General features: G+C 36.1%; 1 protein-coding gene across 1 annotated transcript in view; it reads left to right on the top strand.

Moving 5' to 3' along the window:
* Positions 1-15,854, top strand: part of LOC149285316 (roundabout homolog 2-like) — a 440,725-nt gene that overhangs the window by 385,782 nt on the left and 39,089 nt on the right. The window contains exons 9-15 of the mRNA XM_089495533.1: positions 455-626; positions 5,330-5,535; positions 6,793-6,874; positions 6,960-7,125; positions 7,874-8,040; positions 9,779-9,900; positions 13,455-13,686. Of these exons, the coding sequence (XP_089351659.1) occupies positions 455-626; positions 5,330-5,535; positions 6,793-6,874; positions 6,960-7,125; positions 7,874-8,040; positions 9,779-9,900; positions 13,455-13,686 (1,147 nt within the window). The remainder of the gene's footprint in view (positions 1-454; positions 627-5,329; positions 5,536-6,792; positions 6,875-6,959; positions 7,126-7,873; positions 8,041-9,778; positions 9,901-13,454; positions 13,687-15,854) is intronic.

Genomic DNA, 15,854 nt, shown 5'->3' with positions numbered 1-15,854 from the left:
GCATACACAGCGAATACCATTCAGAAAAACACCTATCTGAGGCATAAATATTGGGGGTTCCAAGTATCCCAAAACTGGCGAATCCTAACAAATTTTTCAGGGCTATATTACTTACCAAGGAACTGAATCGGTGACACTGGATTGTATAGCACAGTGATTTCTATTACTATTATTATTATTATTATTATTATTATTATTACCTTTTATTCATATAGCGCCAACAATTTACGCAGCGCTTAATACAATACATAAATTCAAGGGGTATGACAAGACGAGAATTGACAGACTAAGACAAACCGATACATTAGGTGGAGAGAGCCCGGCTTGCAAATAATTGCAGTTTAAATATTTATAGCAAATGTATTGATTGACGTCATACAATTTATTTTTATTAATTACTTAATATTGTCAATGACAATGTGTGCATATTTTCATTTCATACTATTTTCTACAGAACTTACTTTTCCCAAATCAACCTCAGCAACCCAACAGCAGATATTCAGTGTCGCCGACTGGAGACTTAACCATCGCAAATATCCAGCGTTCCGACTCCGGCTACTACATTTGCCAGGCGCTGACTGTTGCCGGAAGCATACTGGCAAAGGCCCAGCTGGAAGTTACTGACGGTGGGTATGCATGCTTTCTGTCACTCTGAGCATCTCTCTGACCTGAAAACAGACTCAGCGAGAGCAACATGTCCTTTCTTGCCATAGCTGCTGGAAACGTTACGGTGACTGCACATTATATACAAAACAGATTAAACCGTGTCACTATAGTGTCCCTTAACATTTGGTATTTGTTTCTTAAATCTGTGCCAAGTTTCTGTTCTGTTCTAACTCAAGCCTTTTGGTTCGTTTTTATGTGCTTTAAAATGAGGTCATCAATAACTAATATGGAAACATAACATATCATTTTTTCGATGGTTTTGTGTTATTATAGCTAATCATTATCTTAGTCTAATGCTTTTAAATGGTCAATTGTGCCTCCCTCTTTTTTAGATGACATTACAGTATATAAATAATCAGAAACACGTTAAAACTATTTGGTTAGCGTGCTAATTCCGTTTTATATGCCATAAGATACATACCGTAGGTACCTGCAAACCCAAGGGCGTAGAAGGCACTTAAATACTTAGAGGTCTACAAGGTAGCTCTATGATTCTGCTAATTACTAATGCAGTTATTTATTACTAGGCATTAGATATCTACACAAATAAAGGGATCCCAGTCATGTGTGCTAATGTTTGTCCTACGCAATGTCGAAATCCCTTTATTACACAACACACACACCTTTCAGCCTGCAGATACCTGACCCACGTACCATGCCATGGCATTTCGTGTACAGGTTGTCCCACAGCTTGACATCACGGGATATTCTCCATAATATCATGGGATGCTCTACGTGACGTCACTGGACATTCTACTCACATATACGTGAATTACCCCATATGCACATCTGATATTTTTATGCCCGGCAAAGTGCAAGTTACCAAATTTCTAACAAATTAAGATTAAACACAGCAAGCTTTATGCATAAAATACAATATTGCTTTGGGATGTCATTCTCAAGCAGCCAGCATTAAGACCATTAAGTATTTTTGATAGATCAAAGCATTGACATCATTATTGGATCCATCCCCTTTACTACAGGTGTGTATGAACGAATTAAAACAATTTTGAAGGTAATTTCTAGGTCTAGGTAGAAGCACTTATTGCTTCTTTGTTTGGCGATCCTCTATTTTCTCCCTGACAAAGTGATGCATTTTTGCGCAATTGAAATTACCGCGCAGATTAAAAAGGTCTCCTCAATTAATGGAGAGGCGATATTTTTCAATATATCTGCCGGTGGCGTAGAGGTGACTCGGGGCAGTTGCTGTGATTGGAATAAATAGCAGAGATAAACATTGCCTGGTAGAACATTGAACTGTTAATGGTCGCACCTGCTGGCGTGCTGAAAATTTACTGCATGGAACAGAAGGGAGCGAGCGAGGTTCAAGGATAGTCGAGATGAGAAATTCTTAGCATTGAGAGGAAAAGACTGCAGCGTATTTGTAACAGAATGAAAATGATTTGGTTACGGCGCAGTGTATGTCCGCGTGATATTCATATTACGACGCCGGAGAACATATGTATAATATTCATTTATTCTTTTTTTTTTTTTTCATTTTTCACGACTCGAATATACTGTCCCCAGTTATTGCCTGCGGTGAGATTTGCATAAATATCCATATAATGTTCATTATCATCATTAAGTTGAATGCAATGGCCGTTTGTTTAGGTGCCACCAAGATAATGGGGTTTAACCTCTCGATGCTCTCACGTCCTGGGGAAGAATGAATATTACAAATTCCTTTATACTTATATCGCCATGATTTCATGCATTAGAAACGCAACAGGGCTGGCCCTTTATAATGTATAGATGAAACCTCTTTCATACGCCTCTCGACATTTCTAATACCTAAAGATGGACACTTATGTTGTAGGGGGGGTGGTTAGGGGTGTGGTTAGGGGTGTGGCTAGGAGGTGGCTTTATCAATACTTTTTTATGTGATCCTATAAAAGCGAATTGTGAAGCAGAGGCATTTAGATAGAGAGGATCGGAGTTTCGTTTGCAAATCTATTTCCCATTCAGCGTTTCTATTCACATTACTGGGGCTTTTAATGCTGCAGAACCCTGTGATATACTCATACCCAGCAAACAGTCCGAGCTTCTAGAAAAGAGGGGCATCAGGGGAGGAAAGGGGGGTATAACTCTTACAGAGGGACACTTGGGTGTTATACTTCGTACGTCCCATTCATTTATACAGTGTAATCAAACATATCTTTTTTGTTTCGGTGAGTCCAAGTTCTTATTTGATGCGATACTTTATTCTTTTAAAGGAATGATCAGGTTAGAATTGTCCAACAGCCTTCCAGTGTTTCTGATACAATCATGCTGTATGACTACAAGGCCCCTCATCTCATTCTGTGATCTGGCGTGTTAACCTGTCACCAAAACACACGTTTAATTAGTAAAAGAAAATTACCTATGACTGAGCAGAATATGTTTCTAAACATACTTCCACCGATTACAAGGTTAATAGAGGCAGATGCACATATGTATTATGTTGCAAATGTATCTATTATAAAGGGATATGAAACCCAAAGTATACCTATTTGCTCCTAAATTAACACAGATTTATTTAAGATCATTTGGAATTAGAGGTGTAATTATTGGCCAGTTAATGTCCTTTAGATGCAATATTTTGATTAAGAACCCCATACCCTTCCGATGCACCCATGACATCATTGCATAAAAGCTACTTTATTATATATTATAGGACATTGGTGCAAGAGTTCAACATTGATTTAAGCTGCTGTTTTGCTGATGCAGGGAATTCAGAAACTAATTGATATAATTCTGTCCCTTTATCTGTGTGACCACTTCCCCATGGTGTACATATATATATATATATATTTGCAATCCCAGGGTTAATGACAATTTGTTAAAGGAACCATTTAGTGCAGAATCCTCCCATGCATTTGAAAGGGGAGCGCTGGAGAAATTTAACTACCATATGCATTAAAGAATAGAAATACTATAGAAGTACCTATAGTAGAAGAAGTACCCTGGAACAATATGTTTCTCCTTGGGCATGAAAGACCGTGCTGTGTACAGTAATGTAGGTTAGCTTAGACATATTTGTTTTCCAATATACATCCTTTACCTGCCATTATTGTCATCTATCTGATATTTTGGGTTATTTTCCCTGCTCAAACACCACACTGAGCCGATTCTGTATGGCAGTGCTAATGAAGTCAGTTGCTCCATAGACATCCATTAGTCAGATTGTACAAGTAGGTGATTAAGACTGAGCCATTCTATTGTTTACCATAGACAGTACAATAAGGAGTCAGGGTCTTTGTCTAGAAGACTAAGCTAGTAGATCACACAGCTAGGACACACACCGTTGGCTAGTAGGCAGCCGTCTAGAAAGATTATTATTCTAGCAAAAAGTTTGCATGTGATAAAGCTACAGAATGTCAGCCAAACAACCTGAAGGTTGATCTAATAAGGATTTACTGGTCGTAGTTATGATGACAGAGCGGGGATTCACACCTCACTGGAATTTCTAAGTGTTCATTTAACCTTTCGGCCTCAGTGTCATGGAAACCTGTCCTAATCCTTCACCCATAACACCCTTGAAACGAAGAATCCTTTCTCGTTAAAATACTTTTAATCTGTTATTGATCCAACTCATTTGATGGCTTATAGGATACCCATTTAGGCTGTTAAAATGAATTGGATGTTTTATCCAGAAATATGCAAATATCTAGATATAAAACCCATAAACCTAATATCCTGATTGATTCCGCTAAATGATGTCGGCACGAAACTTACATTAAACTCTGTGGAGTATATCATAAAGAAGAAAAGATAATTGAGGTTAACTTTTTTTCCCTTTGAAATTTTGCTTTTTCAGCATTTGGCAGATTCATCAAATATCAATGATGTCAATGACAGAAATCAGAGATTGGTTGATTGTGTTTTTTTGTCTCCTCCAAAATTTCAAGGGAAATAACATTTTGTCATTATTTCAAATAGACTCAATCTGCAACAAATGTTTATATATATATATATATTTTTTTTTTAAATAACCCTTTAACAGATTTCTTCTTACCTTTATTATTTATTATCTTTACCTGAAATCCTTATTTATGAATGCATTAAATACACTTTTTTTTCAGATGAAACAGACAAAATAGAAGACTTTGTCATACAAATGTACTTAATTAAAATCATCTCCATAATGATTTGATATTAGATATGATACTACTTTTTTATCTGAGTTTTGTTGTCAAATAAATGGTAACAGTAACTTTATCGCTATTGTTTACCTATAAATCCCCTTTTATAGGGGGTATTCATCAATTGTGGCCTAGGCCAGCTAGTCTTAGGGGAGCAGGTCCAGGGGGCAGCGGTGCCTCTGTAGTAAAACGTGGGGGGCAGATCACCGTCCTGGGCCATCGGGCCACCTGATGTAACTTCCACTGCTGAATGGGTCAGTTACATGGCATAAATCGATTATGTCCCCAACTGGCCCAGTTACACTGTGAAGAACTGAGCCGAGGTGACACTGCCTCCATAGGATGCAGTCAAAGCCACTCGTGCACCTTTAAGACACTGAGCGTCATGATCGAAGGTGGCTGGGGCAGGCTTAGGGCAGACGTCCAACGGTAAATATGTCACAGAGTATACTATAATTGGACCTGCAACTTGAAATTATAATATATATCATAATTATAATATTCACACGATATACATCTAATTATTCTTCTGTTTGTTGCAGTTTTAACAGACAGACCTCCACCTATAATCCTACAAGGACCAGCCAATCAGACCCTGGCGGTGGATGGGACGGCACTCCTCAAGTGTAAAGCTACTGGAGAGCCAATGCCAGTTATCAGCTGGCTAAAAGAAGGATTTAATTTCATGGGAAGGGATACAAGACTGTCTATACTAGATCAAGGGACTCTACAAATCAAAGGTCTAAAGGTACGTATCTATCCGTCTATCCAGCCTAAATCTATCTTCTTTTTTACTTTTGTTTTTAAATTCTGCATATATTTGTTTACCTTGACTGCTTATTACCAGTTAATATATTCTTCTGCCTTGTATATAGTAATTTGTGCTGTGAGGAACACTCGTATCAATAAATTAGATATAAATACATAAGAGAAAGGTGTTAACACTTTTTTGGGCTTTGCTTGTTATTCTTTTCAAGGGACAACTATAGAAATATATTGCTCATGTAAACTAAGAGGTTAAAAAATTAATTGTCTCTTGTTTTTTCTCGTTTTTTGACTGTCGGTGGCCTTTAATTATTAACTTTCCTTTGAACAAAAACAGAATTTATTTTTTAAAAAAAAGTCAGCATTTCTTAAGTAAACAATTTAGCCTCCCACTCTATGGCGAAGGCAGGCGCTGACCACAAAGGTTAATGCATTTTTATTGTACTGTTGGATTAAATAGTGTGCTTGAATGGGTAAGATCCCCAGGAGCTGCTGGGAAAGCAGTAAGTGAAGATGGAAACTCAGTGATCCCAAGCCATCTCTCGAAACGCAAATAGGCTTCTACATGGAATATTTTCATGTACCGGCTCAAGTGACGAACAAGATCACAATAGTATACAGGGATTATAAAGTTTGCACTTGAACTGTCCTGTTTACGGAGCATTGCAACCACACTGTGATTTAGCCAAAAATATGATTTGTATTCTGTCTACGGCAGATGTCTCAAATGATAGATATTTGATGATTGATTTTACCATACGGAATAAACCCTAATAGGAATTATTTAATAGGTTAATAATACATGAATGTAAAAGAATACAAGTGCATTAATACCTCTTTCTGATTAATTTAGAGAGTTTTTAAAACACTACTGTGCTCCCTTACATAGATATTTTTTTGTCTTTCGCCACAAATTTTTTTGACTTTTCCAGTAGATGCCTAATTGTGCTGATGCCTAGTGTTTCCAGAAAGAAAATTATATCCTATGAAGACTTTAAGAAGAAATCACTATTTCAGTTAAAATGTGTACCTGTGAGTGGTCTTACTTGTACAAAGGAGCCTGGTTCATTCTTAAAAGCTTCCACGGCATGTGGAAAATGGCCTTCACTATAGGCGTCCTCTTTGCCAAGATCTACCCTGACATAACTTCATTTCAGTCTTTTTTTAATAATGTCCCCCCTTAGGTATCAGAATCATTATTAAATGGACTTTTTAATTAGACCTTTGTGTTTTCATGTAGACTACAGACACTGGAACGTATACTTGCGTGGCAACAAGTTCAAGTGGAGAGACAACATGGAGTTCACTATTGGAAGTAACAGGTAAACAATTGTAAAATATTTTACAGAAAATTCTATATCAATATGGCTGACCCCATTAGTAATTGTTTCCTTTTATCAATAACAGAATCTGGTGGAGCGGTTGTCAGCAAGAATTATGATTTTAATGACCTACCAGGACCACCATCAAAGCCTCAGGTTACTGATGTAACAAAAAACAGTGTTACTCTGTCATGGCAGCCAGGAACGCCGGGGCTCCTGCCCGCAACTTCCTATATTATCGAGGCGTTTAGGTAAGACATATTGTCATGGGAGTTATTCTTGTGATTTATGTTACTGAGCAATATTTGTGTTTAGACAGTAATTATAAGGTACATGGCTGTAGCCTCTACCTAACTAGCATAGGATTGTATTGTTTTGAACATGTTTTCATCTTTACAAAGGTGTTGGTTACATTACACAGCCAGCGGGTCACATAGTGTCACTAAAATGTCCCAATGTCAACCCACCAAGGGTGGTCTGTAAATGGTCCCTGTTGTCCTCTCTTTCCAAGTTCTGGATACATGCTCTGTCTTTTGTCTTCCCTCACCAGATATAGTTTTCTTCTTTTAATATTCAGATGGAGATAAATCTTAAATCAGCTGACAATATTTCAATATGTTTAACATTAGAACAGGTACCTTTCAGATGCATTAAAGAAGATGTAATAAAACAGATGTTCTTTTAGAAAGGGTGTTACAATAGCAACAAGTTCCTATTGTCAATGAATTCCTCATGAGATAAAACTCCATTTCTTAAGGTTAAAATGCCACTAATATAGGGCAAATCACCCCAACTCTAGCCCTTGACATCCAAATTGGTTAATTTTGACTATATGTGCCATCAAATAAATAGTAATATAAGCCTATTAAATAATACATTTGAAAACAAACATATTTTTCAATCCCAAATGGTGACTTTGACCGTGAAATTCCAAAATCTGTTGTGCGTGAATGTTTTTCCATTAAATAATTAAAGCTGTTTGCGTTTCATTTCTTGCAGTCAGTCTGTTAGCAATAGTTGGCAAACTGTAGCGAATCATGTAAAGACCACGCTACATACTGTGAAAGGACTTCGGCCAAACACAATATATCTCTTTATGGTGAGGGCTATCAACGCCGAAGGCCTAAGCGATCCAAGTCCAATGTCAGATCCAGTCAGGACACAAGGTAACTTTGCTTTTTTAAAGTGCATGGCTCCTTTGCTGAAATAACAAAATGCAAGTAATAATCTGTGGTTTTTGTTGACAAATATCATCAAAAATGTCTGCACAGTAAAAAGTTATATTAGCAGTTATATCTTTATTAAATGTTGCAACTATTCACTATGTGGATTGTGAAGCAATAAGCGACCAGATGTTGGTTATCTTAAGAAATGGATAGTCTACAAGATGGTAGGTAATGATTGACCCAGGAAATGAAGGGACTATTTAGAGAAAATGGAAGATCAAGTAGACAAGGAGATGGCTGTGCCTCTGGGAGTAGTAGGTACTGGTAAAATCAGATCTGGACAGCAGTGTCTTCGTCAGGTAACCTTTAGGGGGATAAATTATGTTTTTCTAAATTGGTGAGTAACACTGGTGGAAAACAATGGAGGAAGGAATGGGTATGGCAAGGAATTCCATGGGATAGTAGGAGGAACAGTCCTGGAGATCATTGATAGTAGTTTAGAGAATGAAGTTTTTATTGTATTGTGTGGTTGGTCTAGTCCACAACACATAAATGTTAAGTGTTTGCTTACTTACCACTCAATTGGCATGGCAAGCTGCCTAGATCGTATCTACAAACTGACATTCAGACTCTTCCCAACTAGTTGGAAAATCCAAAGCCACCTTAAACTGAATTTTTATAACTTTTTCTTGAGTTACAGTCAGTAATTACTAAAGAATAATATAAGCAGACTTTATTCTTCCAGAGTTAGCATCCCCTTTAATGCTACCGTTCATTGATTATTCAATTAATTAAAATAGAATAATCACCTGAAGCAGGCAACTTTTAAGTACCTAAACTAATTTTCTCTGAAAATTCTTGTTTGTCATTTACAATATTACCCATCATTATTTATTAGGGCGCTTAATCAAGGTGCCAGTTGTCTGATAACACAGACAAGAGCCAGGTCACGATTGAGCAATTTTGGTAATTAAAAGTGTTTGAGCATATAAGAGATCCTTCACTAGTACAAGTAGCTCCTGAACTGAATGCAGGTGTACCGGGTTCTGTTTTTGTGCAAATTACACTTTGAACATGAATAATTGTTGAATGAAAAGACTTTTACTATAGAACATTAAAATGCTTAAGTCGTCTTCCGCAGTTACAAGTTTCTGAGGATTTTTGTAATTAGTATTTTTTATGTATTCTTGTAAAATGACTTCCATGTGTTATGTCAATAATCAGTCTTTTTATGTTGCAAAACTTAAGTACATCCATTTTTCTACACTACGTTGGGTCCAGTCTGTCCAAAAAATGCTTTTTACATATTTTAAATGTCTTCCAAGAAAAGCAATGTGTTCATAAAGACTATTTTGCTACAGCCTTTAGCACTAGACTTCTTACACCACGCCAAATCCGGCACCTGCCTCTTACCCATCACTTCACCTTCATCAGCCTCAGAACTTAAAGTATATACAGAAAATACAAGTTCTAAGACGGTCTTTAAAAATGAGCAATATTTCAAAGTTTGGGTCGGGTTTAGTGAAAACAAGCCGCTATATTTATTTATAGAATACCAGCATAGATGGCAGCGCTGTTGCAAAAGTAAAACTAACACTAACATTAACATTAAAATGTACATTCATTCACACAACAATACTGGCAGCTAAGTAACCCTTAAAACTTGGACCCTGTACTAGATTAATTACATTAAAGTGCAAAGGTCTTAAGTTTGGTGTTAAATCTTTTGTTTCGCCAGATATAAGCCCACCTGTACAAGGAGTAGACCATCGGCAGGTTCAGAAGGAGCTGGGAGATGTTATTGTTCGCTTGCACAGCCCTGTTGTGTTAACACCAACTACCATTCAGGTCACCTGGACGGTAAGGCAAACTAACAGCTAATTATAATATTATTTTCACTATGTTTAAATAAATAGGAATTGGATGGGAAAAAAAATGTTACTCGATTAGATTACCTGATATTGCTAGTTTATTCATGGACTACTTTTGAAAAAAAAATTAGATATTTTCTGTAAAATTACCATTATCTTGATAAGCATACGTAAAAAGAAAATTAAAAAATTTTGTATTGTAGCCTTTTGAAAAATGACCTAGGGTTTTTTTTTTTTTTTTGTTCTGGCTGAAATAGGGGCATGCGTAAAAAAACAACAACAAAAAAATCAATCAGATATAAAAATAAGCAATAGTTTTTCTTATTGACCATTTTTACTTCCAGCGCCCATTTTATTTTAGTCTGATTCACATTATAAAAGGATAACATCAAGATATAGTTCCAGTACGTACGTTCAGCCAATGGGACCGACACAGTTAAGTTACAGATCCATTAAAAAATACTACCTACTTATAAGGACCTGATCATTCAGGACTTTTGTATGCTAAAAATACCAGGGGCAATTAAAACAGTGTCTTCCAGACAAGAGTGAGCAGAAGATATATCGTTAAAACAAAATCTCTGAATATATTACTGCATTTGTGGTATGGATTCCTTACACAAAAATACGAACGGCTGTAGAATTTTCACACTTTAACTAACTTTTCATGTCATGATGAGCATTCTAATAAAAGTATCCAGAGTATTTCAAGCTAAAGAAGTAATTACAAAAGCATTTACAAAGACATCTGTGGCTGCAGACCTAAAACTAATTCTCTATCTACTAATTCTTGTAGAAGTCTATTGCCCTGGTATTGTTAAGCATTTGATAAGGTACCTAAATCCAAAAAGCAGAGAAGAGCAGTCAGTGGAGAGCGGGCATCTTCAGGTCTGAGGTCAAACCCATACAAACAACCGTTAATACAGCGACACAAAACACATTTGGCAGACAACATGTTCCGTGTCGTCTATCCACGTTAGTCTAGAACACATTTATCAGAATGACTGATTAGATGGAACATAGAATCAGGTCATGGCGGAAAGAGTCCACTCCAACTGTAGAATTGCAAATAAAACACAAAAAGTAAAAACATTGTTACCCAAAAATACAAAAATAAAAGCATCCTTGGGCATTCTTGGTATAGTAAATTAGATTAGGCATATTGAACAAAAAAATATTTGTCCATAAAACATTTAATTAAGCAAGCATGAATATGAACAATTTCCCCTGATTTATAGAGTCCCTGAGAAACATCTGTTTAATGTTCCTCCTACAAACACAGCTTGTTTCTATCGGTATTACAAGGCCATTTTTATGAGTTATATCTATATCTGAGCATCAATCTGCGAGCATTCAGAAAAGAACTCTGTTGAAAGTTAATCTTGTGTTGTTTTCATACATCGACTGATCTACCATCGGGGTGGAACACCTCGGGCCATATTTATCAATTCAGAATCGAGAGCATTTCTGAAACAAAGTGCTCATTAAAAAGCAAGCACTATGGCAACCAATCTGTTTTTTATCTGCAGGTTCTAGATGTTCCAAACTTAGCATTTAGAACCACAGCAATTCCTTAATGCATGTACATTGCTGTTTAATATGATGCTAAATAATAATAATAATAGTTATTATTAATGCATATGTGGCTATAAAATACATGATATATGGATTTTTTTTATTTTAAACATAGCTATTAGGTAATATGGAAATTCTATCATGCTGACTACATATGCATAAACATAACCATAACTGAATAAATTATTTTAATGATTTTATCCAAGCAATATTTAAAACACTGTGTTGTTAATTTTTAAGCTTGCTATGTCAAGTCATTCTAAGTAGGACAGCTATATAGATGTAATGACATTTATCGCATGTGTATTCCTTGTTTTGTTTATTTTAAAATCCAGTTTAAAATGCTAAGTCAACAGATGACAATGATTTGTAATAAATTGCTTCCTAAGGCTTAAAAATGATTGACTTTGTACCTTAGACTAAAAAAAACTTAGAAGTGTGACTGTAAGTGTAATTCCGCATTTTCCTCATCACGTTTCTTGTTAAAGATGATTCTTCTCTGGCAGGTGAGCTCTGGTCTCAAGTAGGCTTGGATGTGAACAAAAAGAACCTCACATGCACATATCATCCTCCGAGCTACCTTTTGTGGCAATGATTCCAAAGCTCTAATGAGTCTCAAGTGGCTTGTTATTTTCAAACAGAAAGCCTTATACCGCCTTTAACTCTTCATTATCCATGTGTAGGGATGACTTCCTTTAAAATCCTAAAAAGCAGAAATACTTCAAAATTTTTCCGCTTCTCCGGCCTTTGTTCATCTAACAAAATGTGAATGCTTTGTTATTTAGGACAGACGTTATAATCCTGTTTCGTGATCAACATATTTAAGGTTATTAAGAAAAATGTCAGTTAACAGTTAACAACAGAAATGGATGGATGGATACATAGGTGGATAGATAGATAGATAGATAGATAGATAGATAGATAGATAGATAGATAGATAGATGGATAGATAGATAGATAGATAGATGGATGGATAGATAGATGGATAGATAGATGGATAGATGGACAGATAGATAGATGGATAGATGGATAGATAGATGGATAGATGGATAGATGGATAGATAGATAGATAGATAGATAGTTATATAGATAGATAGATAGATAGATGGATGGATGGATGGATGGATGGATGGATGGATGGATAGATGGATGGATGGATGGATGGATGGATGGATAGATGGATGGATAGATGGATGGATGGATGGATGGATGGATAGATGGATGGATAGATGGATGGATAGATAGATGGATAGATAGTTATATGGGTGAAAATGACTGCCTTTTCCATAAACATGTAGGCTGCTGACTGCTTTGCTATATACTAGTTATTTTGTCATTTGCTTTTCATAGCATTTCATATAGTAAAAGCTATATAAACTAATTCTGTTTATTCAAAAATCTCATATGTTGTAAAAAAAATCTCTAACAGATGGCTTTTTAAAATAATGCCTTTTATTTAAACTGTAAAATTCCATTCCGAATGAATTTAGTCAAGTATCTACACCTCACAAAATTGAAAACAGACGCTTTATTTATAAAAATAAAAGTCTATATTAAACGTTCATACCCGGTGCGCCCAGTTTGAAGAGTATATAAAAAAACGACTTGCTTCTTCAGTTTTGTTTTCTCGTACTTTAATTTCTAGTAACATCTAACTTACAAAAGAAATAGTAAAAATGTCTTTAATACTTATAATATGGAATATGTTAGTATATAAAACAGCATACCATCACACAACCTTTAAGTACTATTAATAGAATTAATAGAATTTAAAACACACATTACTGGGGGTTTAGTCGCAATATACAGCCATTTAATTCTTACAGCAAAGCACTCTATTTTTATTTCTTCCAGTCAAGATGTATTTACATTGAAGAATAATTATTTCTCCTTTTCACTTTAACTTCAGTTTTTCACTATAATTAATAAGGTTCGTCCTAATGATGCTTAACGTAATTTACTTTTCAGGTTGACCGTCAGTCTCAGTTCATCCAAGGATACAGGGTAATGTACCGACAAACATCAGGTCCGCAAACTCCATCTGTATGGCAGAACTTAGAAGTCAAAGTGCCGGCTGAGCGCACAGCTGTAATAGCCAACCTGAAAAAAGGAGTTGCTTATGAGATTAAGGTCCGACCTTATTTCAATGAATTCCAAGGGATGGACAGTGAGCCGAAGTCGGCACGGACTACAGAAGAAGGTCAGTAAAGCCTTAGACCAGAGGTGTCCATCTTGGTTTCAAAATGTTAGCCCGCAGCATCACAAAGCTATAGTGTATCTTCATCCTAAGAACCAGATGTTCTGCATCCCATGTGGATTGGATGCGGTCATCTCAGCATTTGAAGGTATTAATGCATTTATATAATGAGTTTTGCATCCGTCCCATGGGTACTACCCGCTATATAGAATTCAATGATTAAAACAAAATTAAGAACATATATTACTGTCAATGGCATATTCATATTTTGTACAACTTGGGTATATGCTACAATTATTTTGGCATGTTCTGATGAAATTTCATGAAGGAGTTACTAGTGTCTCCTTTATCAAGTTGACCTTTTCTTCTCTTTATTCCCATTTTTTTCAATTCCCTGGTAAACTTCACTTGAAAAAAAAAGTTAAGGAAAATATGTAGCTTTAGCTTTTCTATGAAGTGCTCAAGAATTGGCATTTATAGCCTCACGATACAGCTAGTCTAGCTGCAATTTCATACATTAAAGGGTACAGCATGTGTTGCAAAACCTGCAATATTGGCCAAGATTTATATATTTTTTTGGCCTCAAGTTATGTGAAAATCCCACGTCTTGATCTATAATTCGGATTATTGTAACCTTTAGCTACCCTACTTTATGCCATTGCCAACTGGAGTCAGTGATAAATAATTCTGTCAAATGTCATCATAACTCGTAGAAAAATGAAATCTCTCAGTTTTCAGAATTTGACAATTTTGTATTTATAGCAAAAAAATATGTACTTTTCCTATCTTTTATAGTTATATTTGGTCCTGATTAAAATATGTGTTTTGGAATTTTAAATTCTTTATTTAGAAAGTCACCAAAGTGAGTTGCCAAGAATGCTCCCTCTAAGGTGATCTTTTCAGGAGGTCACCAGCATGAGTGTCCGCAGGATTTATTTTGTCAAGAGGGTCAAAATATCCTCCCCACCTTCCCCCCTCTCCCACCCCAATTACTTCTTACCCCTCCCCAATACCTATATTTTTCAGCTCAGTAGAGGGGTTTCCTGGTGGGAGGCAAACGTTACCCGTTAATAGGAAACAAATATAAGACTATAGACTGTAAGCTCGTTTGAGCAGGGCCCTCCTCACCTGTTGTCTTTGTTAGTCAATTTATGTTTCATACTACTTGTTATGTCCTGTCTACCCATTGTACAGCGCTACGGAATTTGATGGCGCTATATAAAACAATAAATAATAATAATAAATAATAATAGCAGTAGTAGCTGACAGAGCAGCATGTACCCGCGCATACATTTGGATGTCACCTCTTACTTTACACTGCCAATGTGAAAAAAAGGTTACATGTTTAACAAAGTGGCACGGGTACATCATAAAAGTATGTGTTTTTCAAGCAGAGATGATGATAATATGAGCTAATCAAAAATAGGACAGCTTTTTGCAACAATTAATTGTACCAGCCAAGACCATCCTGCAGGAGAAGCTCATTGAGGATGGGTCTTCATAATATAACATGGGGTCAAGAAGCTGAAGCCACGACTCTTCTGCAATCTCCCCTGCCAGCGTTCCTCTTAGTAAATAGACCCCCTGGATACAAGAAAACACATAAAACATATGGAGTTCCACCCAGTCTCATTTCAGAATGTTCTCCTTGCCAGTGGTAGCTTCATCCCTAAGAAATACGTTGTGAGGCCATCCCAAAGCTTCTTTGCTTATATTCCCCAAAATAAATATTTATCTTTTATGTTGGTTTTATATAAATATTTTTGGGAACCCCCCCCCATTAAACATTATTCATGGCTTCCACGACTGTATCTTAATAGTCACATCAATTCCAATGTACCTAGCTACTAGGCACCTAGTTAAAATTTATGATTGGGAAAAAAAAAATGCCATTGGGACATTTCCCCTGGCTCTCGGAACTATATTAATCAGGATCCTTATAGAATGGTCAGCAACTACCGTAGCCTGTTAAATGTATTATTACCTGTAATAGGACGATAAACCTAATTGCACTTCACACATCATTAAAATAAAGCCTCCTCAGGCATAGGATAATCCACCTATTCATATTTAACTCCCTAAATTTGAAGACCCATTTGTATACAATGCTCCAGCTGTCACGAGCTACAATTCATTTTGTATAGTAAGGACATTTAGCAGCAAAAGACAAC

Source organism: Sceloporus occidentalis, unplaced genomic scaffold, assembly GCF_023333645.1.
Source record: "Sceloporus occidentalis isolate IW3139 unplaced genomic scaffold, rSceOcc1.0.p SCAF_81, whole genome shotgun sequence".
NCBI lineage: Eukaryota > Metazoa > Chordata > Lepidosauria > Squamata > Phrynosomatidae > Sceloporus > Sceloporus occidentalis.
This window is presented reverse-complemented; position numbering and strand designations above follow the sequence as displayed.